Source organism: Chanos chanos, chromosome 4 (assembly GCF_902362185.1).
Source record: "Chanos chanos chromosome 4, fChaCha1.1, whole genome shotgun sequence".
NCBI classification, from domain to species: Eukaryota; Metazoa; Chordata; class Actinopteri; order Gonorynchiformes; family Chanidae; genus Chanos; species Chanos chanos.
Genome location: NC_044498.1, coordinates 494643 through 518407, shown reverse-complemented (window position 1 = coordinate 518407; position 23765 = coordinate 494643). Strand labels below are relative to the sequence as shown.

The window sequence follows — 23765 nt, the reverse complement described above, 5'->3', positions numbered from 1 at the left end:
CCCCCCCCTCTTTCTCTCCTCCTCTTTCCCTCTCCCCCCCCCCCCCTCTTTCTCTCCCCCTCCCTCCCTCCCTCTCTCTCTCTCCCCCCCCCCTCCCTCCCTCTCTCCTCCTCTCTCTCTCTCTCTCTCTCTCTCCCCTCCCTCCCTCTCCCTCTCTCTCTGTCTCCCCCTCCCTCCCTCCCTCTCTCCTCCTCTCTCTCTCTCTCTCCCTCCCTTTCTCTCTCTCCTTCTCCCAGGTTGTATAAATACAGCTTGTGTGGTGAGCCTGAACTCAGAGAACAAAATTCTGAACACACACACTGACAGGCGACAAACCGACCCAGTCGACCCGGTTCAGTGAGACAGCCCGTGGGGCACAGTGAACGAGGGAGTGGAGGAGAAGAGGTCGGAGATTAAAGTCACACGAGAGGAAGGCTGAGAGGAACTCATTCTTCCACCTGCAGTTACAAGCAAGACGCAACAGAATAGTGACTGTCCTGAAGGATACAGCACAGAGAGAGAGAGAGGGAGAGAGAGAGAGAGAGAGAGAGAGAGGGCGAGGGAGAGCTGAGAGCAGGTCAGTCTCACTCAGTGAAGTGTGATCCACGTGTTACTTGTCTGCCTCAGTATGTTGCTCCAGGCTGTTGTGTGTGTGTTGTGCCTGTTTGCTGGCACTCAGGGACAGGGTGGCGCCACCTTCTGGAGAGGCAATGACCGCAGCGGGCGATGCCAGTATAGTTTCACTGTAGACAGTCCCACAGAGGCCAGCTGTGCCACAGTGGGTGGAGGGCCAGAGGTGGAGACCCTGAGGTCTCGCCTGACGGTGTTGGAGGCACTGGTGAGCCGTCTGGTGGGAGGGGAGACCGGGTCGAGATCTGGACCTGCACCCCCGCCCGGTCTCCAGAACGCCTACAGAGAGGTGATGGGAGAGAAGGCCCAGCTGCAGAGAGAAAAGGACCGACTGGAGCGGCAGGTCCAGGAGCTCCAGCAGAGGATGGAGGACCTCCGTCAGGAGGCTGAGAGACTGAGGAGCAGACCCTGCGCGCAGCCAGCCCGACCCGGCAGTCCCCAGCAGAACAGCAGCCTCCAGCCAGCATCTGGTGAGTCTGCACCGATCCGGTCCGGCAGTCCGGACCCGCCCCGGTTCCTCTTTGTCACATTTAAAGTTGCCGTTATGATGTTTGTGGGTTTCTGTGCCTTTGGGTCTGTGTTCTGTTTCATATATATATTTGCCGTTGACAACGGTTGTCTTTAGAACACTAGAGACAAACATGATATTTTTATTAATAGAACACTAGAGACAAACATGATATTTCTATTAAATCTCACGTGTTTAGGCGCATGGTGAGGAGGGAGATGAGATGAACTGGTTTTATGGAGGTGTTCTGAGTCGCACACTGAGATGAACTGGTTTTATGGAGGTGTTCTGAGTCACACACTGAGATGAACTGGTTTTATGGAGGTGTCCTGAGTCGCACACTGAGATGAACTGGTTTTATGGAGGTGTTCTGAGTCGCACACTGAGATGAACTGGTTTTATGGAGGTGTTCTGAGTCGCACACTGAGATGAACTGGTTTTATGGAGGTGTTCTGAGTCGCACACTGAGATGAACTGGTTTTATGGAGGTGTTCTGAGTCGCACACTGAGATGAACTGGTTTTATGGAGGTGTTCTGAGTCACACACTGAGATGAACTGGTTTTATGGAGGTGTCCTAAGTCATACACTGCGTCATGGTGTGACCCACTGGCACAGAGAAGGAAGAATAGTTTTTTCCAGCAAAGCCTGGGCTCACTGGTAGGGCTGGTGGCAGTGGGTGGAGCTCTGACTGGTAGGGCTGGTGGCAGTGGGTGGAGCTCTGACTGGTAGGGCTGGTGGCAGTGGGTGGAGCTCTGACTGGTAGGGCAGGTGGCAGTGGGTGGAGCTCGGACTGGTAGGGCTGGTGGCAGTGGGTGGAGCTCTGACTGGTAGGGCTGGTGGCAGTGGGTGGAGCTCTGACTGGTAGGGCTGGTGGCAGTGGGTGGGGCTCTGACTGGTAGGACTGGTGGCAGTGGGTGGAGCTCTGACTGGTAGGGCTGGTGGCAGTGGGTGGGGCAGGGATATGACTGGGATAGAGTTGCCCCGGCAGGCTCCCTCCTGTCTCAGCTGTTTTATGAGGATTCACTGTGCTGGGAGCATGCTGATGTGTGTGTGTGTGTGTGTGTGAGACATGGTATTTATGACTCTTTTCTGGGGGGTGGGGCAGGGGGGAGTTGGTGTGTTTTAAATAGGATGGGGGTATATATTTATAACACATATGGGGAGTGTTAGAGTGTTTCACTGTTCTCCAAAAAACCCACCTCACTGCTCCTTTCTCTGTATACTATGGTGGGAGGGCTTTCACAGGCTTTCTCTGAACTGGGCTCTGTCACACATTTAGTTCTGCATCCTGCATCTACTGTCTAAAAACTCTACCTGTGACTACATCTACTGTCTAAAAACTCTACCTGTGACTACACCTACTGTCTAAAAACTCTACCTGTGACTACACCTACTGTCTAAAAACTCTACCTGTGACTACACCTACTGTCTAAAAACTCTACCTGTGACTACACCTACTGTTAATGACTCCTTCCATAGGTAGAGTTTTCAAAGAACAGAACAGCACTGTTTGACTCGGCCCCCAAAACAAAGTCCCTTCAGTGGCGTTTAACTCGGGTCGAGAGGCAACGCCGGCTGATGGCGTTTTTGGTCCATATTCATCTCACTCACAGTCAACAGTTCCTGGAGTAGAGACAGTGACTACACACACATCCACATGTACACACACACACACACACACACACACACACACAGGGAAACACAGATCGACAGACACTTCCACACAGTAGAGGGAGTGTAGGATGTGTGTTTGCATTTGTGAGTATGTGAGAATGCGAGAGAGAATGATGAATGAGGTCTGAAGGCTGGGGGGGGGGGGGGGGGGGGGTGCGGTCGAGCAGACTCCAGAACAGCTGGGAATCCACTCAGCACTGTTTATTTCCTACTGCCGGATTCCTGCCTGTTCACAACCCCAACCCCTCGCTCCATCCAGTCGACACCATCACACACCTGATTTGTTATGTCTGTCTGACCCTATCTTCATTAACGTTCATGTCCTTGACCAATCAGAATGCAGTCTGTGGAGATGTGAATGCTGACTGTACTGTGCTGCTTTTGAGTGAGGACAGAAGAAAAGACCTGTTTGTGTGTTTTCTCTCTGCGGTTGACTGAAACATAGCAGCATTATGTCCGTCTGAGGACCAGTGTGTCTCTGTGTCTCAGATGCTGCCCTCTCACACCTGATGGGCGTCGGTGGACACGGGCACGGGCACGGACACGGACACAGAGGTAACGGACAGATCCGGCACCAGAACTGATTTTAGATCCCAGCTGAAGAAGCGAAGGCCACGCCATGGCTCCCAGCAGCAGCTCTGACTGGTTTAGACTCTGATGGTAGCTGAGGAAACATGAGCTCAGCACCGTTACATACATGTCTTAATTTGTGCCCTAAAACCTTTATACTCAAACCTTTATACTCAAACCTTTATACTCAAACCTTTATACTCAAACCTTTATACTCAAAACCTTTATACTCAAACCTTTATACTCAAAACCTTTATACTCAAACCTTTACACTCAAAACCTTTATACTCAAACCTTTATACTCAAACCTTTATACTCAAACCTTTATACTCAAACCTTTATACTCAAAACCTTTATACTCAAAACCTTTATACTCAAACCTTTATACTCAAAACCTTTATACTCAAACCTTTATACTCAAACCTTTATACTCAAACCTTTATACTCAAACCTTTATACTCAAAACCTTTATACTCAAACCTTTATACTCAAACCTTTATACTCAAACCTTTATACTCAAACCTTTATACTCAAAACCTTTATACTCAAACCTTTATACTCAAAACCTTTATACTCAAACCTTTATACTCAAAACCTTTATACTCAAACCTTTATACTCAAACCTTTATACTCAAAACCTTTATACTCAAAACCTTTATATTCAAAACCTTTATACTCAAAACCTTTATACTCAAACCTTTATACTCAAAACCTTTATACTCAAAACCTTTATACTCAAACCTTTATACTCAAAACCTTTATACTCAAACCTTTATACTCAAAACCTTTATACTCAAACCTTTATACTCAAAACCTTTATACTCAAAACCTTTATACTCAAAACCTTTATATTCAAAACCTTTATATTCAAAACCTTTATACTCAAAACCTTTATACTCAAACCTTTATACTCAAAACCTTTATACTCAAAACCTTTATACTCAAAACCTTTATACTCAAACCTTTATACTCAAAACCTTTATACTCAAACCTTTATACTCAAAACCTTTATACTCAAACCTTTATACTCAAACCTTTATACTCAAAACCTTTATACTCAAAACCTTTATACTCAAACCTTTATACTCAAAACCTTTATACTCAAACCTTTATACTCAAAACCTTTATACTCAAACCTTTATACTCAAAACCTTTATACTCAAACCTTTATACTCAAACCTTTATACTCAAACCTTTATACTCAAAACCTTTATACTCAAACCTTTATACTCAAAACCTTTATACTCAAACCATCTGTCTCTCTCTCTTCCTCAGTCAGTCTTTACTTTGCATGTAGCCTCTATCTTTCAGCTTTTGTCCTGCCCTAAAAGCCCCTCTTTCCTTTACTTCTCTGCTTGAATTTACCCTGTGTGTGTGTGTGTGTGTGTGTGTGTGTGTGTGTGTGTGCTTGTGTGTTGGTTCTCCATCTCAGACCCTGCCTGGCATTATGGCAGCCCAGGGTACCAGGAGCTGAAGGCTGAGGTGACAGAAGTACCCGCTCCAGAGGAAACAACAGGTTAGCAACACAGACACATAACGACAGGTTAGCAACACAGACACATCACGACAGATTAATAACACAGACACATAACGACCGATTAATAACACAGACACATAACGACCGATTAATAACACAGACACATAACGACCGATTAATAACACAGACACATAACGACAGGTTAGCAACACAGACACATAACGACAGGTTAACAACACAGACACATAACGACAGATTAATAACACAGACACATAACGACAGATTAATAACACAGACACATAACGACAGGTTAACAACACAGACACATAATGACAGATTAATAACACAGACACATAACGACCGATTAATAACACAGACACATAACGACCGATTAATAACACAGACACATAACGACAGATTAATAACACAGACACATCACGACAGATTAATAACACAGACACATCACGACAGATTAATAACACAGACACATAACGACAGGTTAGCAACACAGACACATCGCGACAGGTGATCAACACAGACACATAACGACAGGTTAACAACACAAACACATAACAACAGGTGACACGCAACACAAACACATAAAGTAAGTACCACTGTAGGTCCTGACAAAATATGACCAGACACCCCCCCCTCGTCTGTCCCGCTCCTCACGTGTCCCCCAGCTGATGCCAGGACAGTGCGGTGGGGTAAAAGAGTCAGGCTTACAAACGGACCTGTGTGTTTTTAGTGGAAGTCTAAAGGATAATTTTGTAAGACCAAATATTGCAAAGCAAACACAGTTATGTTTGGGGTTTTCCCAGAGCCCTTTAGAGTCCTGCCAATATGCTTGCCCCCCTCCCTCCCCTGGCTGTGCGGTTATTTTGAGAGAGGATATATTATGTCCCTGATGGTTTATACTTGCTACAATGACAGGCACTGCAAAGTTTAATTTTATATAAACACATATCAGTATAACCAAGACCTATAATCGTTCAGCTCTCTGGCATTCGCATCACCTCTCTCTCTCTATCCTTTGGTTCAGGCTGTGGTGAGTTGGTGGTTGTAGGTGACCCAGTGACCCACCGTAAGGCAGACTCCATCTCTGGTAAATACGGCGTGTGGATGCAGGATCCTGAGCCCATGGCTCCTTATGCTCCCGACACGGTGTGGCGTATCGACACTGTCGGAGCAGACATCCGGCAGATCTTTGGCTACGAGGACCTGGACCAGCTCTCCCGTGGTTTCCCCACCAAAGTCCTGCTCTTGCCGGAGGCCGTGGAGAGCACCGGGGCTGTGCTGTATCGTGGTTCTCTTTACTACCAGCGCCGGCGCAGCCGAACCCTCCTCCGTTACGACCTGGCCTCCGAGAGCATCGCCGCCCGCAGGGACCTGCCCCACGCTGGGTTCCACGGGCAGTTCCCCTACTCGTGGGGCGGCTATACCGACATCGACCTGGCCGTGGATGAGCAGGGGCTCTGGGCCATTTATAGCACCAACAAGGCGAAGGGCGCCATCGTGGTCTCACAGCTCAACCCCCACAGCCTGGAGGTGGAGAGGAGCTGGGAGACCAACATCCGCAAGACGTCGGTGGCCAACGCATTCATGATTTGTGGCCAACTGTACACAGTGGCCAGTTACACAGCCCTGAACACCACAATCAACTACACATATGACACAGCCACTGGGCGAGGAAAGGAAATCTCTGTGCCGTTCAGAAACCGCTACCGTTACAACAGCATGATTGATTACAACCCAGTAAACAGGCAGCTGTTTGCTTGGGATAATTATCACATGGTGTCTTACACTGTGAAGCTGGGCAGGATGCAGACACCATGAGACACTTTGACATCAGTGATCTGTCACAAATCATACCTGAACGTCAAGAAGTTGATTTAGTACTGGGCTACTTATCTTTAGGACCTTTTACTCCAAGCTCGGTCCTGTTTTTAAAGGTACTGCTATGTAGTTCATTAAACAACGAGTGCAACACTTGACTTGTAGGTAAGACGAGAGGAGAAGATTAACGGTACCAGGCGCTCTAGAACAGTGAGTTGATTAGCCTTGATTTAGGATATATATTACAGCTAATGTCAACAACATTTTGCAATCGAGAAAACTCTACTCAAGCACGTCACAGAGATGCGGCAGTCTTGCAAGAAGCATACGCACATCCTGTTTTGACACTTCTGAAACGTTTATGAAAAATAAAATCATCACCTGCTTCTTGTCACCAGAACTGTCAGGATTTAAACGCAATCCCAGAATTCTGTTGCCGACACGACCAGAGTCCACTCAGCACTGAAAATTTACATTCACATTCACTGCCTTAAACTGAAACTTCACCCAGTGCTCATAGCCTCAAGTTGTCTCTTTACTAGATTTGCATGACCCACATGATTCTTTATGTAATACAGTCTTCCTGCTCTTTAAGAAAAAAAAGAGCACATTTAAGTAAATCCCTCTTTTCTCATGAGTGACTGATCAGTCTGATTGTGCTGCAGAGTCGGAGATTTGTTTACTGGCTAGCGCCCCCTTCAGGCCACACAGATCAGAGGGAAAATTCTGACCTTTTGCTGTTTCTTTCTTTGTTGTTTCTGGGTCAGTGGCTTGGCCCACTAAAGCGTTTCTGTGAGAGGAATGATTTTTTTTGCTGGTCTGTGACCTTGTAAAGTCATTTGTAGTGAAGTCATTTAGGGCACTGTAAGAGTGGTCAGAGGGACTGACTGGTTCACGTGATGGAGGGTCTGCTGATTAAGTGGTTGTGATGATTTCTGAATGAAAATGAACAGATGACAGTGCACACACATTTTATATGACATGGCTAATGTGGTCACAGTTGGACATCACTGAGCTGCACAGAGTGAAACATGGTAATCATCTCCGGACGCTGCAGGTGTGCAGTACCAGACTCCTCCTGTAGAGCGCGCCACCTGAGCTGTACACTGAACCTAAACACTCCCTCTTTCTCACAAATGTCGTAGAACGATTCAAAGCTTCTCAGATCTGTTTGTTACTGGCTAATCTGTGTATAAATGAATGTAAGAGTAAAGATATATAGAATAAAGATTATAGATCAAAACATGCGTCGAATGCTTTTTTCCTCCAGCTGAGTGGCTGGATGTGTGGTTTCCATGTGGACTGTGGTTCTGTAAGAGGCTGGGGTGATGTCACTGGGAGCCTGTTCTGGGACTCTCTGTCCGCGTGCCTGGGTGATGACTCAGAGTGCTCAGTCACAATGTCATTACAACTGATCCATCTTCTACTGGGACGACAGAGAAAAAGGAACCACTGCAGGTCTTAGAATGAGCATAAGGTTTTATTAGTTTCTGTAACCAAACCAAGAGAATGTAAATAAGACCTTACATTTTCATACAGCCTTTTAACCCATGGACAAGTAAAACAAACAAAAAAAAAAACAAAAAAAAAAGAAAAACAAAATCATAATCCATTCACTCCCTCTCCCTCCCTCTGTTTCTTATTCATCACCAGACAGTCAAGGCCCCACTCAGGCAGGGGAATCCGCAGCCTGGTGTTGTCCTAGCGACGGGAGAAGGGCCAATCAGAGAGGGTCAAGCCAGTCAAATCGAGCCTGGCCACAACAACAGAAAAAAAGTCCTTTAGTTCAAACTCCTCTGAACTACGGTTCAATCACGACACTTTTCTCGTTTTCTCTCCTTCTTGTCTCTGGTCCTCTTCTCTACAGACCAACTGCTATCAAAACTTAATGATTCACCTCAATACAGATCAAACAGTAAACTGCCTGCTCTAATTCAAACCCTGACGCGCCTCTTCTGTGCTGTGCTCCACGGTGCGCAGTGAGACAACACTAGGGATGGTAGTGAGAGCTTCCCATTGGTCTGCATGAGTCAGGAGGAGGGATTTATGATGAAAGGACATGTCAATCATAGGCCTGGTCTGGAGGAATCAACCGTTTACAAAAGGAAAAAAAAAAGGAACCACAATGTCACTTCTATTGGTGGAGATAATCTGCCTTGTCAAACTGAGGCAGATCACTCTGAAGGACTCCAGACATTGTCTAACCTTTGGCTAAAGATTCAAGGTGAGATTTCACTGTCTGTCTCTCTCTCTCACACACTGTCTCTCTCTCTGTCTCTCTCACACACACACGTCTGATTCTCACAGGCAGAGAGGACAGAGGAAAAGGCCAGAGGAAAGAGACTGCAGTCATCAAACTGATCAATAAATCAACAGACTTCAGGTTTTTCCTCCACAGGAAATCAAAGACTGATCAGATATAGAGCAGGACAGTCAGTCATTCTGTGTTAGAGCAAAACTCACACTGCCAGACAGTCCCGCTGCAAACCTGCCAACGCGCTGATATGTGTACACAGATTCATAACATGTGTGTGTGTGTGTGTGTGTGCCCGTGCGAGTGCATACCTATATATATATTTTTAAGATGCCCTTTGTCTTTCTCTGTGACTTAAACTTCACGTTCAAGTAACAACAAGAGCCAAGGACGAAACCTCAAACTTTTGTTTGTCTGAAAAGACATTCTGAATAAGATTCAAATAAGATTTGTTTCTTCAACTACAGAAATCAGAAACAGGAAAAGAAAAAGATTCTTCAAACGAGTAAAGGAAACATCTGCCCTCCTGATACATAGGATTCTACTGGAGGAGAGAGAAAGAACCCAGGCCTAAATCATATTGCTATAAAAGAGAGCACTCAGCATCAGTCTCCTGTACGATCCTCTCCTTCACTCCAGATGTGGCCTCCAGCGAGGGCGGAGACACAGCAGCCCCCCGGTGTAAGGCCTGCGCTCCTCCATGGAGGAGAGGAGAGGAGAGGAGAGAAGGAGCTGAGTACAGGAGGAGGGAGAGTGCATACCACACTACTGAAACTCTCCCCCCCCTTTGTTCTGACCTAACCCCAGAGCCGCGGATCACACTGTCTCTCCTCTCCTCCGCCTCTGCCGTCTGTCGCTTCGTTCGTCTGTCAGGGTGTGGAGAGTCAGGCGGGGGAGGCGCACGCTGTCTTACTTGCCCTCCTCCGGTTTGATTGCCTGGGGTTTGATGGGTCCGGTCCGAATGGGCTTGGTTCCGGCTAGAGGAGCGGGTTTCTCGGACTCTGCGCGGTCAGAGGACGCCCCCTGGTGGTTAGGGGCGATGCTATCGATAGACTTTCCGGCGCCTTCCATGCGTGTGGCTTTGCTCGCCGGAACCTTCAGCTGCTGCTGCTGCTGCTCAGAAAAGAACTTATGGGTGGACTGCAACACTTCTGCACGCTGCTTCGCCTACAACCAATATCACAAAACTCCATTACCCACAAGCACCATCATCCCTCATCCTTAAACACAGACACCCATACAATATACACTGACACGCAGGTCAGCGGGATGGGCCAGTATGCCTCACTCTCCCCGATCCCGTCAGACCCAAATGCCTCTCTGAAATACATTTCCCATGATGCCTCACCTTCAGGTCCTGCTCCGCCTTTAAAGCGGCCTGCGTGCCCCGGGGAGGGATGGGGGCTCCCGGAGGGCCGCGGGGCGGGTGCTGGGGTCGCGGGTGGGGCATGAGACCTCCGCTCAGGGAGGGGGACATGGGGGGGCCCATTGGAGTGCGCTGCACACCGGCAGGAAAGGAGTTGGTGTGTTGGGCGCGTACCAGCGGGGACACGATATTGGGCTGTGACAACATCTGTGGATGAGAGGTCAGAATGTGTGGATGAGAGGTCAGAGTGACGGAGCCTCCAGACACCTGCTGATGCATCTGGGTTCTCAGCAACACATTTCTCAACAGCTGTGGCTTAGCCTGTGTGTGTGTGTGTGTTTCTGGACGTGTGAATTAGGGCCGGGCCGATGGCTGACAGTCATCATCATGTCCCTTCCTTTTAGGGGTGGACGGTATAAACGGTAAACCAGTACACCAGTATGAACCTGTCCTACGCTGTGGATTTTGACTACACCGTGCTGACCAGTAGAGCCCTCACAGATCTAAAGTGAATCTGCCCTACGGTGTGGGTTTTGACTACACTGTGCTGACCAGTAGAGCCCTCACAGATCTAAAGTGAACCTGTCCTACGCTGTGGATTTTGACTATACCATGCTGACCAGTAGAGCCCTCACAGATCTAAAGTGACAATGACGTAACTACACCTTTGAGACAACAATTGTCCCGTACGAAATAACGAAACTTTGTTTTCTCGAGACAACGACATAATTCATTTGAGATCTTGAGAAAACAACTGTTTTCTTGTGATAAAACACTGGTCAAGCGGCCTGTGCCTGGCTGTACGGCATAAGGCTATTTCAGCAGTAATAATGGGATGCACTGACTGACATACTCCTGCTCTCAGACGCCATCCCACACTGGACAGGCCGCCTCACTGACCTATTAATTCATTATTACCGGAAAACAACGGATTCTTTTTACCAAGATATCAAATTAATTATGTCATTATCACGGGAAAACAAAGTATCGTTATTTCATGATAATGACACAAATAAGTCGAGGTCTGGAGAAAACAAAGAAAAATAACGCGTTATCGTGAGAAAACGGAATCAGAATCCAAATGTAAACCGACGGCATCTCAGGGCCTCCGTACTAAACCCTGCCGAGTCAGCCGGAAAGAATCGGGCTGTGTTTAAAAATCGCTCGCGTGTTCACGCACTCACTATTCCCTATATAGTGAATAAGACCCTCGCGTGTTCACACACTCACTATTCCCTCTATAGTGAATAAGACCCTCGCGTGTTCACGTACTCACTATTCCCTATATAGTGAATAAGACCCTCGTGTATTCACGCACTCACTATTCCCTCTATAGTGAATAAGACCCTCGCGTATTCACGCACTCACTATTCCCTCTATAGTGAATAAGACCCATGCGTGTTCACGCACTCACTATTCTCTCTATAGTGAATAAGACCCTCACGTATTCACGCACTCACTATTCCCTCTATAGTGAATAAGACCCTCGCGTGTTCACACACTCACTATTCCCTCTATAGTGAATAAGACCCTCGCGTATTCACGCACTCACTATTCCCTCTATAGTGAATAAGACCCATGCGTGTTCACGCACTCACTATTCCCTCTATAGTGAATAATACCCTCGCGTATTCACGCACTCACTATTCCCTCTATAGTGAATAAGACCCTCGCGTGTTCACACACTCACTATTCCCTCTATAGTGAATAAGACCCTCGCGTATTCACGCACTCACTATTCCCTCTATAGTGAATAAGACCCTCGCGTGTTCACGCACTCACTATTCCCTCTGTGTGAACACGCGAGGGTCTTATTCACTATACTCACTATTCCCTCTATAGTGAATAAGACCCTCGCCTGTTCACGCACTCACTATTCCCTCTATAGTGAATAAGACCCTCACGTGTTCACGCACTCACTATTCCCTCTATAGTGAATAAGACCCTCGCGTGTTCACGCACTCACTATTCCCTCTATAGTGAATAAGACCCTCGCGTATTCACGCACTCACTATTCCCTCTATAGTGAATAAGACCCTCACGTGTTCACACACTCACTATTCCCTCTATAGTGAATAAGACCCTCGCGTGTTCACGCACTCACTATTCCCTCTATAGTGAACAAGACCCTCGCGTGTTCACGCACTCACTATTCCCTCTATAGTGAATAAGACCCTCACGTGTTCACACACTCACTATTCCCTCTATAGTGAATAAGACCCTCGCGTGTTCACACACTCACTATTCCCTCTATAGTGAATAAGACCCTCGCGTGTTCACACACTCACTATTCCCTATATAGTGAATAAGACCCTCGCGTGTTCACACACTCACTATTCCCTTTATAGTGAATAAGACCCTCGCGTGTTCACGCACTCACTATTCCCTATATAGTGAATAAGACCCTTGCGTGTTCACACACTCACTATTCCCTATATAGTGAATAAGACCCTTGCGTGTTCACACACTCACTATTCCCTATATAGTGAATAAGACCCTTGCGTGTTCACACACTCACTATTCCCTATATAGTGAATAAGACCCTTGCGTGTTCACACACTCACTATTCCCTATATAGTGAATAAGACCCTTGCGTGTTCACACACTCACTATTCCCTATATAGTGAATAAGACCCTTGCGTGTTCACACACTCACTATTCCCTATATAGTGAATAAGACCTTTGCGTGTTCACACACTCACTATTCCCTATATAGTGAATAAGACCCTTGCGTGTTCACACACTCACTATTCCCTATATAGTGAATAAGACCCTCGCGTGTTCACACACTCACTATTCCCTATATAGTGAATAAGACCCTTGCGTGTTCACACACTCACTATTCCCTATATAGTGAATAAGACCTTTGCGTGTTCACACACTCACTATTTCCTATATGGAGAATGTGATGAAGGGCACTCGGTTTGGAGGCAAGAGAGGAGGCAGATGTGGACGTTGAGTGGCATTCAGTCATCCCAATCTGACACCATACACATTACTCCCATTACTCAGCCTGACCTGTCCTCATACTCAAGTTTCAGTGCATTGACAGATCTAGATGAATTTTTATTTTGATGATTGTTGATTGATTTATGTATGATGCCTGCTGCAGTTTGTGCTTGCTAAATAAATGTTATTTTTATGGCTTTCTTGAACATATCTACATAAAAATGGTCTTTCTTATCTGGGCTAGTCAAAACTGATTTTGGGCTACCAAAATCTGAAGAATGCCTATCCGAAATTTTGTGAGCCCTGTCCTGTCTTAAATAAATAATTCCTAATTGTTATACTGTTATTAACCCTTTTTCTCCATGTCTCACTCTGCACATTTAACTGATTTCGTGTTTAAGAAAAATAGAATCAATAACTGACTAATATTGTAATGACTAGAGGAAACTCTTGCTGACTTAATGTCACACTCTGGTTGTTATAATCCTAATTTTTCGCATTGCATTTTAAGCTGCCCTAGTTTAGACTAATTACCTGGCCGGACTTCAACCATATAAGATGACCAACAACCCCCCTCCCCCAACCGATGTCCACGTCCACCGCGACGTTTCACTGTAAACATCGTCATATGCCGATTCGGTGGACATCGCCCAACCCTAATGTGAATGTGTCTGTACGGCAGGCTGCGGGTGTGTCGGGTGTGTAACGGAGCGTAAATCAGGTGGATGTAATCTGACCTGTGGGTTGAACTGTCCGGGGAAGTGCTGGGCGATACGCATGCCGCTGGATCCGGACTGGAATTGTTTGGGATAGAGCATACTGTTGAGTTTACTGCTCTGCCCGCTGGGGCTGGTGGAACTGGCTCTGAGGACAGGAACACACACAGTTTTCCCACCAAGACCGTTTGACCCTTAGGATTTAACATTTTATCACTTCTCACATCAACTGAGAATGACTCCAAACAGCCAAGTGTACACCAGATACTCAGACACGTGGGAAGTGAGTGTGTGTGTATTGCGTGTGTGTGTAGTGGTGTGTGTGTGTGTGTGTGTAATACCTGTAGGGCTGGATGGAGTAGTGATGTGTGGTGTGTGTATGTATGTGTGTAGTTGTGTGTGTATGTATATTGCGTGTGTGTGTGTGTATAATACCTGTAAGGGCTGGATGGAGTAGTGATATGTGGTGTGTGCATGTATGTGTGTAGTTGTGTGTGTGTGTATTGCGTGTGCGTGTGTGTGTGTAGTTGTGCGTGTGTGTGTGTGTGAGATACCTGTAAGGGCTGGAGGTGGGTGTGGTGCTCCTGGCACTGACTGGAGGAGTGGCAGGTTTGACATCCATACCACTGCCAAACAGCTTCAGGTCTATCTCACACATCTGTAACAGACCGAGAGAAAACATGGTTATGGAAACACACACACACACACACCCCCACCGCCACACTGAAGCTGAACTGGAGTGGAGCGTCTCTGACAGACCAGGTGGAGGCAGGACGCGTCTCTGGCAGAGGGTAGTGCTTACCTTGCTGGAGGGCTGTATGATGTTGTGTGTGTTCTGGCCAATCAGGCTGCGGTAGGGCTGGTTGCCAGGGGGCTGTCGGCCCAGGCTGGGGGGCTGAGCCTGTGGGGGTGTCGGGGGAAGTGACTGGGGCAAAGCCAGGAGCGGCTGCCCCCCTCCAGAGCCGAAATTGGGCAGGGACAGCTGGGACCCAGGCAGAGGGACAGTCACCTGGAGGGAGTCGGTAAATCAGTGTGTGTCCCTACACTCACACCTCAACACAGACATATATCAGTGTATGTCCCTACACTCACACCTCAACACAGACACATATCAGTGTGTGTCCCTACACTCACACCTCAACACAGACATATATATCAGTGTGTGTCCCTACACTCACACCTCAACACAGACATATATCAGTGTGTGTCCCTACACTCACACCTCAACACAGACATATATCAGTGTGTCCCTACACTCACAACTCAACACAGACATATATCAGTGTGTGTCCCTACACTCACACCTCAACACAGACATATATCAGTGTATGTCCCTACACTCACACCTCAACACAGACATATATCAGTGTATGTCCCTACACTCACACCTCAACACAGACATATATCAGTGTGTGTCCCTACACTCACACCTCAACACAGACATATATATCAGTGTGTGTCCCTACACTCACACCTCAACACAGACATATATCAGTGTGTGTCCCTACACTCACACCTCAACACAGACATATATCAGTGTATGTCCCTACACTCACACCTCAACACAGACATATATCAGTGTGTCCCTACACTCACAACTCAACACAGACATATATCAGTGTGTGTCCCTACACTCACACCTCAACACAGACATATATCAGTGTGTCCCTACACTCACACCTCAACACAGACATATATCAGTGTGTCCCTACACTCACACCTCAACACAGACATATATCAGTGTGTCCCTACACTCACACCTCAACACAGACATATATATCAGTGTGTGTCCCTACACTCACACCTCAACACAGACATATATATCAGTGTATGTCCCTACACTCACACCTCAACACAGACATATATCAGTGTGTCCCTACACTCACACCTCAACACAGACATATATATCAGTGTGTCCCTACACTCACACCTCAACACAGACATATATCAGTGTGTGTCCCTACACTCACACCTCAACACAGACACATATCAGTGTATGTCCCTACACTCACACCTCAACACAGACATATATCAGTGTGTGTCCCTACACTCACACCTCAACACAGACATATATATCAGTGTGTGTCCCTACACTCACACCTCAACACAGACATATATATCAGTGTGTGTCCCTACACTCACACCTCAACACAGACATATATATCAGTGTGTCCCTACACTCACACCTCAACACAGACATATATCAGTGTGTGTCCCTACACTCACACCTCAACACAGACATATATCAGTGTGTGTCCCTACACTCACACCTCAACACAGACATATATCAGTGTGTGTCCCTACACTCACACCTCAACACAGACACATATCAGTGTGTCCCTACACTCACACCTCAACACAGACATATATCAGTGTGTGTCCCTACACTCACACCTCAACACAGACACATATCAGTGTGTGTCCCTACACTCACACCTCAACACAGACATATATCAGTGTGTGTCCCTACACTCACACCTCAACACAGACACACATCAGTGTGTGTCCCTACACTCACACCTCAACACAGACATAAATCAGTGTGTGTCCCTACACTCACACCTCAACACAGACATATATATCAGTGTGTGTCCCTACACTCACACCTCAACACAGACATAAATCAGTGTGTGTCCCTACACTCACACCTCAACACAGACATATATATCAGTGTATGTCCCTACACTCACACCTCAACACAGACATATATCAGTGTGTGTCCCTACACTCACACCTCAACACAGACATATATATCAGTGTGTGTCCCTACACTCACACCTCAACACAGACATATATCAGTGTGTGTCCCTACACTCACACCTCAACACAGACATATATCAGTGTGTCCCTACACTCACACCTCAACACAGACATATATCAGTGTGTGTCCCTACACTCACACCTCAACACAGACATATATCAGTGTGTCCCTACACTCACACCTCAACACAGACATATATCAGTGTGTCCCTACACTCACACCTCAACACAGACACACATCAGTGTGTGTCCCTACACTCACACCTCAACACAGACATATATCAGTGTGTGTCCCTACACTCACACCTCAACACAGACATATATCAGTGTGTGTCCCTACACTCACACCTCAACACAGACATATATCAGTGTGTGTCCCTACACTCACACCTCAACACAGACATATATCAGTGTGTGTCCCGACACTCACACCTCAACACAGACATATATCAGTGTGTCCCTACACTCACACCTCAACACAGACATATATATCAGCGTGTCCCTACACTCACACCTCAACACAGACATATATATCAGTGTGTCCCTACACTCACACCTCAACACAGACATATATCAGTGTGTGTCCCTACACTCACACCTCAACACAGACATATATCAGTGTGTGTCCCTACACTCACACCTCAATACAGACATATATATCAGTCTGTGTCTTAGGTTTACAAACCCACGCTCACATCTCAACACAGACATGAATAAAAGATGAAGGTTTGTAAAGATATGTTGTTGTTGTTGTTGTGTGTGCGCGCATGTGTGTGTGTACCTGTTGCAGGGCAGAGCTGGGACTCTGTGTGGAGCTGTAGTAGCTGTTTTGTGTGTGCTGTTGTACTTGTCCTGAGTACAGATTTGAATGTTGATTCATGCCCTGACGAGCCTGTAATGCACAGTGCCACATTAACACATGAGGAGCAGATTTCAGTCTTATTCAATTCAAATCCACAAATCACCAACAGCATCGCACCAAAACCACACAGACAAGTGAGGAAAGATGGGAACTGGGCAGCTTTTGACAAATTAAATCAGAAAGCAGAGAAACAGTGAGAGGGATGTGTTCTGGTTTATTTTGGGTTTAATCAGGGGAGTCAAGTGAATAAAAGGGGGGTGGAGGGTGACAGGGTGAGATCCAGACCTGTAGTAAGTGTGTGTCTATGAGCTGCGATGCACCCAGTCCTGATGGCTGGTTTAACTGGGGCTCAAACAGAATGGGGATGTGCTGGGTGCTGGAGGTCTGCTGGAAGGCCAGGCTGGACTGAGGTTTGCCCAGGTCGGGGGGCTGCACCCCGGGGTAGCTGTGCAAGGCCGTGCCCGACAGCATCATGGGAGAGGGCTGAGACAGGCTGTTCTGCATGTACGCCTGCTGGGACCTGAGGAGACGGCAGAGCAGAGGACCATGATGCAGCCTTTACGCTGGAGCACACACGGGGCCACAGACGGGCTGGAGACAGGAGGCTTTACCTGTACGGCTGCATGGAGGAGCTGAACAGGTCCTGGGGCTGGGACACAGGTGGGCCGGTGCTGAGGCCCAGCTGGGCCTGGTGCTGAGGCTGTCCCTGCAGAGGGGCGTAGATGGGAATTGGGATCTGCTGGACTGCTGTTGGCTAAAGAGATCAGTCAATATTAAATACAGTTATAAAGGCAGATTACGATATAACATTCAGGCATATACAGTGAGGGTGTTGTGGGTGTGTTTACCTGGGAGAGGCCAGGCTGAAAGCCCTGTTGCTGAGCCAAGGAGGGTGGAGCCAAGGAGGGCGGGGCCAAACGGGGGTGTGGTGTGCTGAACAGGTGACTGGTATCCATGTAGAATGCTGGGATCTGAGCTGCAGAACCTAAATGATCAGAAACAAGAAAATACAGAGAACAGATCTCTAATCCGGATCACACAGATATACACATTTATTCACACAGAGACCAGATCTCTAATCCGGATCACACAGATATACACATTTATTCACACAGAGACCAGATCTCTAATCCGGATCACACAGATATACACATTTATTCACACAGACAACAGACCTCTAATCCGGATCCAACAGATATACACATGTATTCACACAGAGAACCGATCTCTAATCTGGATCACACAGATATACACATTTATTCACAGAGACACGGACTCGGCAGAAAGAGGAGACAGAACACGTTAAGGATAACGTTTCCGTATCCCGACTTTAACAGACGGCGTGGGCTCATAACAAGGGTGAAGCGTCAACAGTTAACCATTTAAGCACAGAACTGATAAAACAGTTAACCATTTAAGAACAGAACTGATAAAACAGTTAACCATTTAAGAACAGAACTGATAAAACAGTTAACCATTTAAGCACAGAACTGATAAAACAGTTAACCATTTAAGAACAGAACTGATAAAACAGTTAACCATTTAAGAACAGAACTGATAAACGGTTAACCATTTAAGAACAGAACTGATAAAACAGTTAACCATTTAAGAACAGAACTGATAAAACAGTTAACCATTTAAGCACAGAACTGATAAAACAGTTAACCATTTAAGAACAGAACTGATAAAAATGGAGTTGAATAAATGATTGTGGTTTGGAAATCTGATTGGCAGCCAGTTGATTTGAAACATTCAAAGATTATTTGACTAAAACAGCATACATTTGATAAAGTATGAGCATTACTGTATGATGCTGATGGTCACATGTTACTCTGACATTTATAAAGACCACTTTCACCGAACTGTACGCAAAGTCAGACAAACTTGTAATGACAGGTTAAAGTTTAATGCATGAGTGACATCACAGCTTCCATTCAGATAAAGGGCACTGCCCTGGACTCTGTTTGTGTGTGTGTGTTTTTTTGTTGAGGTGTGAACAGAGAAGTGTGTGTGTTGGGTGTGCATATGAGTGTGTGCTAATCTGGAGACACTGTGTGTGTGTGTGTGTGTGTGTGTGTGTGTGTGTGTGTGTTTCCGTACCTGCTGCAGACTGGGAGACGAACACCTGTGGGCTTTGCTGCTGTTGCTGTGGTAACAGGGAGGGGACACAGCCCAGCTGAGAGAAGCTGGCGCTGGACATGGCGGAGCCCTGCAGCTGCTGTGGTTTGACCTTACAGATGTTGGGAGGATCCGACGCACACGTGGTCTTAGTGGTTAGAGATGAGGTGGTGTAGGTCCCTGCCCCTGAGCAAAGGCATCAACAATCGACCTTTTTACACACTACCAGATGAGGCAGAGCATCAAAAAACAACACACCTGTTTCCTTTCAGACTAATGCATTTTCTCCACTAACAGCAATAAAATGTGGCTCTTGGTATTTTCAAGTGTCATTTTTACACACACAAACCTGACAGGGAGGTACTGGGTGTGACAGAAGCTACTGGAATCTGAGGCATGGAGGCACTGGAGAATGAACTGAAGGAGGTGTTCCCTGCGCCTCCACCACTGGTGATGGGAGAAGCAGAGGAGGTGACCGGAGAACTCTTCTCGCCCAGACTGGGTGAGTTCTCCCACGCCTTGCGTGCCGATTCCATCTACACACGTTACAACCACAGTGCATTACAACCACAGTGCATTACAACCACAGTGCATAAGACAGACACCTTTTTTGATAGGGGACTCGTAGTCCTTAACATAAGGAACTGAATGAGATGCATAGAGAGACAGAGTTACACAGAAGCACTGAGGCTGTGATTAGGGAGATGCCTGGGTGAACAGATCTTGAGTGTGAGGTAAATTGTAAATTGTATAGAGAGACAGAGTTACACAGAAGCACTGAGGCTGTGATTAGGGAGATGCCTGGGTGAACAGACCTTGAGCGTGAGGTCGACCGTGGCAGGAGATACTGTGGCCAAACTGGAGCCCTGCTGCAGAGCCTCCCTACGCGGCAGAGGCAACGCATGGGGCAAGGCCACCTGACAGAGAGAGAAACAGGAATGAGAAACACACAGGTACATAGGCACAGGTACACAGGCACAGGTACACAGGCACACACACACACGCACACACACACACACACGCGCGCGCACACATTCTGTCTGAAAATACTCACATTGGCAACTATGCTGTCCTCCATTTTGTTGCCTGCTGTGGGAACAGTGTCGGCCAGTGAAGAGGACGGTGTTGTGTAGTCAGTCACAGACTCCTGCAGTGAAACACCACACTCAACATCAGACTGTTCACTCAACATCAGACTGATCACTCAACATCAGACTGATCACAGCACACCACTCAACATCAGACTGTTCACTCAACATCAGACTGTTCACTCAACATCAGACTGATCACAGCACACCACTCAAAATCAGACTGTTAACTCAACATCAGACTGTTCACTCAACATCAGACTGTTCACAGCACACCACTCAACATCAGACTGTTAACTCAACATCAGACTGTTAACTCAACATCAGACTATTCACAGCATCACAGTCAACATCAGACTGATCACAGCACACCACCTCTGTCTGACCATCAACTACTCAATTAAAGGTTGGAATGGTAGGGAACTGAGGACTGAGGGCTGTTTACTGGTCTAACTTGACCTGCAGTCAGGATGTGCTGCCAATGTCTGGACATCAGTTACGCTCCCTGACCCTAACCAGTGCTTCAGCCCTGACCCTAACCAATGCTTCAGCCCTGACCCTAACCAATGCTTCAGCCCTGACCCTAACCAGTGCTTCAGCCCTGACCCTAACCAATGCTTCAGCCCTGACCCTAACCAGTGCTTCAGCCCTGACCCTAACCAGTGCTTCAGCCCTGACCCTAACCAGTGCTTCAGCCCTGACCCTAACCAGTGCTTCAGCCCTGACCCTAACCAGTGCTTCAGCCCTGACCCTAACCAGTGCTTCAGCCCTGACCCTAACCAATGCTTCAGCCCTGACCCTAACCAGTGCTTCAGCCCTGACCCTAACCAATGCTTCAGCCCTGACCCTAACCAGTGCTTCAGCCCTGACCCTAACCAGTGCTTCAGCCCTGACCCTAACCAATGCTTCAGCCCTGAGTCTACGCTGTGGTTTGCTGTGACCCGTGATGAGCAGGTTTGAGTGTAACAGTCTGAGAAACACATGGTGCCTGAAGGTTTGGGCCTCGTACTTTAGAACTGTTGGTATATTCAGCTGAGGGGACGGTGATCATGCCCTCAATGTCTCCGCCCAGTTCGGGAACTTTGCCGTCTTTACTGGGAGAACTGGAGTCTCTGTCCCTTCCTCCTCCGGGCCCCCCCTTCTCTAGGCCTTCGCTGTCGGACTGCCGCCCGTCTGTGGCCTTGCGGTTCTTCAGTGAACGCTCTTTCCCGATGGGGCCTGGTTTGTACTCCTTCGGCTCTGGAGGAACCATGTCTGCAAGCTGTGAGACACACATTACGTGAGCTTTGTGTGTGTGTGTGTGTGATAGTACAACACAGTGAATAGACATGAAGGGGTGTGTGTGTGTATTTGTTACAGCATACCAGCAGAGTGGGTCGTTATGAAGAGGGTTGTGTGTGTGTGTGTACCTTCTGAGGTTTGATGGGTCCGGCACGGTGCTGTTTCTGTCTCTGTTCTTTGGGCTCAGGCAGTTTGTTCTCAGAACCTTTCTCCAGTAGAACAGGCACTCCATCACTGTCTGTGCTGCCCGCTGAGGACGGGGCACCAAACTGAATACTGTCTATGCCAAGCTCCATGCCAGCCTCTGAGCCACCCTTCACCCCCTACACACACACAAACACACACACCATACTTATCATCATCTTCATCATCATCGTCATCATCAAATCATCATCCCACTGATCACACACATACACATACAGATCAGAGACAACCTCTGAGTCAGCCCAGTGAGCACACAGACCAGAGGCTGTCTAGTGTATTTCACTGTGTACAGAAGCACAGCTCACCTCAGACGTAACTGCGCCAGTGAAAGACGTGAGCGGTTTATTCCAGGCACTGACTGACGGAGGCTGTGGAGGGCTGATGGGTCCGACTAAAATTACACGCGCAGACGTTACACACACACGCAGACGTTACACACACGCGCAGACGTTACACACACGCGCAGACGTTACACACACGCGCAGACGTTACACACACGCGCGCAGACGTTACACACACACGCAGACGTTACACACACACAACAAAAACAGAAAACTCTTAAGCCAGTGCAGGGGGGGAGAACAATGTTACATATGCCCTGTCACCTCCTAGTTTTCTTGGTTTAAAAGAATGATGCTGGATGTCTCGTTTCTAACTGAAAAAACATCTCATTTCTTTAGTTGAAAACTGAACAGGTGCACAGTTCTCACGTTTCTTGACGTCGGGAAGGCTGGCGGAGCCAGTGGCCTTGTTCTCCCACAGCTCTGTGCCCAGGGTGCTGTGCGTCGGGGTCTTGGTGGGGAAATCCACGGTGCTGGAGGGCAGGGGAACGGCGCCCTCCAGTGGCTGTGCGGAGCTGGTGCTGTGAGCGGGGGCGGCGAGGCCGTGCTGGGAGACGGCCATGGCCAGCTGTGGGGGCTGCGTGGGCTGAGAGGCGCTCGTCTGTGTCGGCTGAGACGCTGTCTGCGGCGGGAGAGACGCCGCCTGCTGCTGCTGCTTCTTGGCAAATCGAGGAGGCAATTTGGAGCCTCCTCCTCCTCTGCCCTTCTCCCCCGAACCCTTTTTACTCCAGTTCTGTGGACAGCAGACACACAAACCAACTCGTGACAAACCACTACCCTCATTCAGGCTTGTCCAAAAAAAAGAAAAAAAAAGAGAGAGAGGGTGAGAGAGAGAGGGGTTCCTGCACAGACAGGTCACATGACAGTCCTGTGGGAGGCGAAGCGTCCACTCACCTGTACCGTCTGTTCCTCCTTCTTTCTCCTCTCCTCATCCTGCAGGCGTTTCTGCTGCTTTCGTGAAACCACCTCGGTGAAGCCGTCGTCATTAGCGCTGGACTGAGGGTCCTCGAGCGTCGTGACCTCGGGGTGATCGTCGATGATGACCACGCCTACGGGACCAAGAGAAAAAGAGGATGAGAGACGGGCGACTCGTCGGGCCCTTCTCCTCTTCACGCGTCGCGTCGGGAGAGAGAGGGGGAGAAAGGGGAGGA

At 47.6% G+C, this 23765-nt stretch overlaps 2 protein-coding genes across 2 annotated transcripts in view; one reads left to right on the top strand and one right to left on the bottom strand.

Moving 5' to 3' along the window:
- The first annotated feature begins 607 nt into the window (after positions 1 to 607).
- On the top strand, positions 608 to 6675 carry myoc (myocilin). The gene is made up of 4 exons (XM_030770713.1): positions 608 to 1122; positions 3179 to 3190; positions 4784 to 4878; positions 5882 to 6675. The coding sequence occupies exons 1-4, from the start codon at positions 608 to 610 to the stop codon at positions 6673 to 6675; spliced, it is 1416 nt and encodes a 471-aa protein (XP_030626573.1).
- A 2596-nt stretch (positions 6676 to 9271) lies between these two features.
- prrc2c (proline-rich coiled-coil 2C) overlaps positions 9272 to 23765 on the bottom strand; it is a 36906-nt gene continuing 22412 nt past the window's right edge. The window contains 18 exon segments of the mRNA XM_030770330.1: positions 9272 to 10096; positions 10278 to 10502; positions 13982 to 14108; positions 14515 to 14618; positions 14763 to 14969; positions 17502 to 17612; positions 17868 to 18102; positions 18194 to 18336; positions 18431 to 18567; positions 19683 to 19886; positions 20050 to 20236; positions 20516 to 20617; positions 20755 to 20847; positions 21798 to 22049; positions 22198 to 22392; positions 22579 to 22664; positions 22984 to 23347; positions 23509 to 23663. Coding sequence (XP_030626190.1) covers positions 9839 to 10096; positions 10278 to 10502; positions 13982 to 14108; positions 14515 to 14618; positions 14763 to 14969; positions 17502 to 17612; positions 17868 to 18102; positions 18194 to 18336; positions 18431 to 18567; positions 19683 to 19886; positions 20050 to 20236; positions 20516 to 20617; positions 20755 to 20847; positions 21798 to 22049; positions 22198 to 22392; positions 22579 to 22664; positions 22984 to 23347; positions 23509 to 23663 — 3185 coding nt within the window. The 3' untranslated portion in view covers positions 9272 to 9838.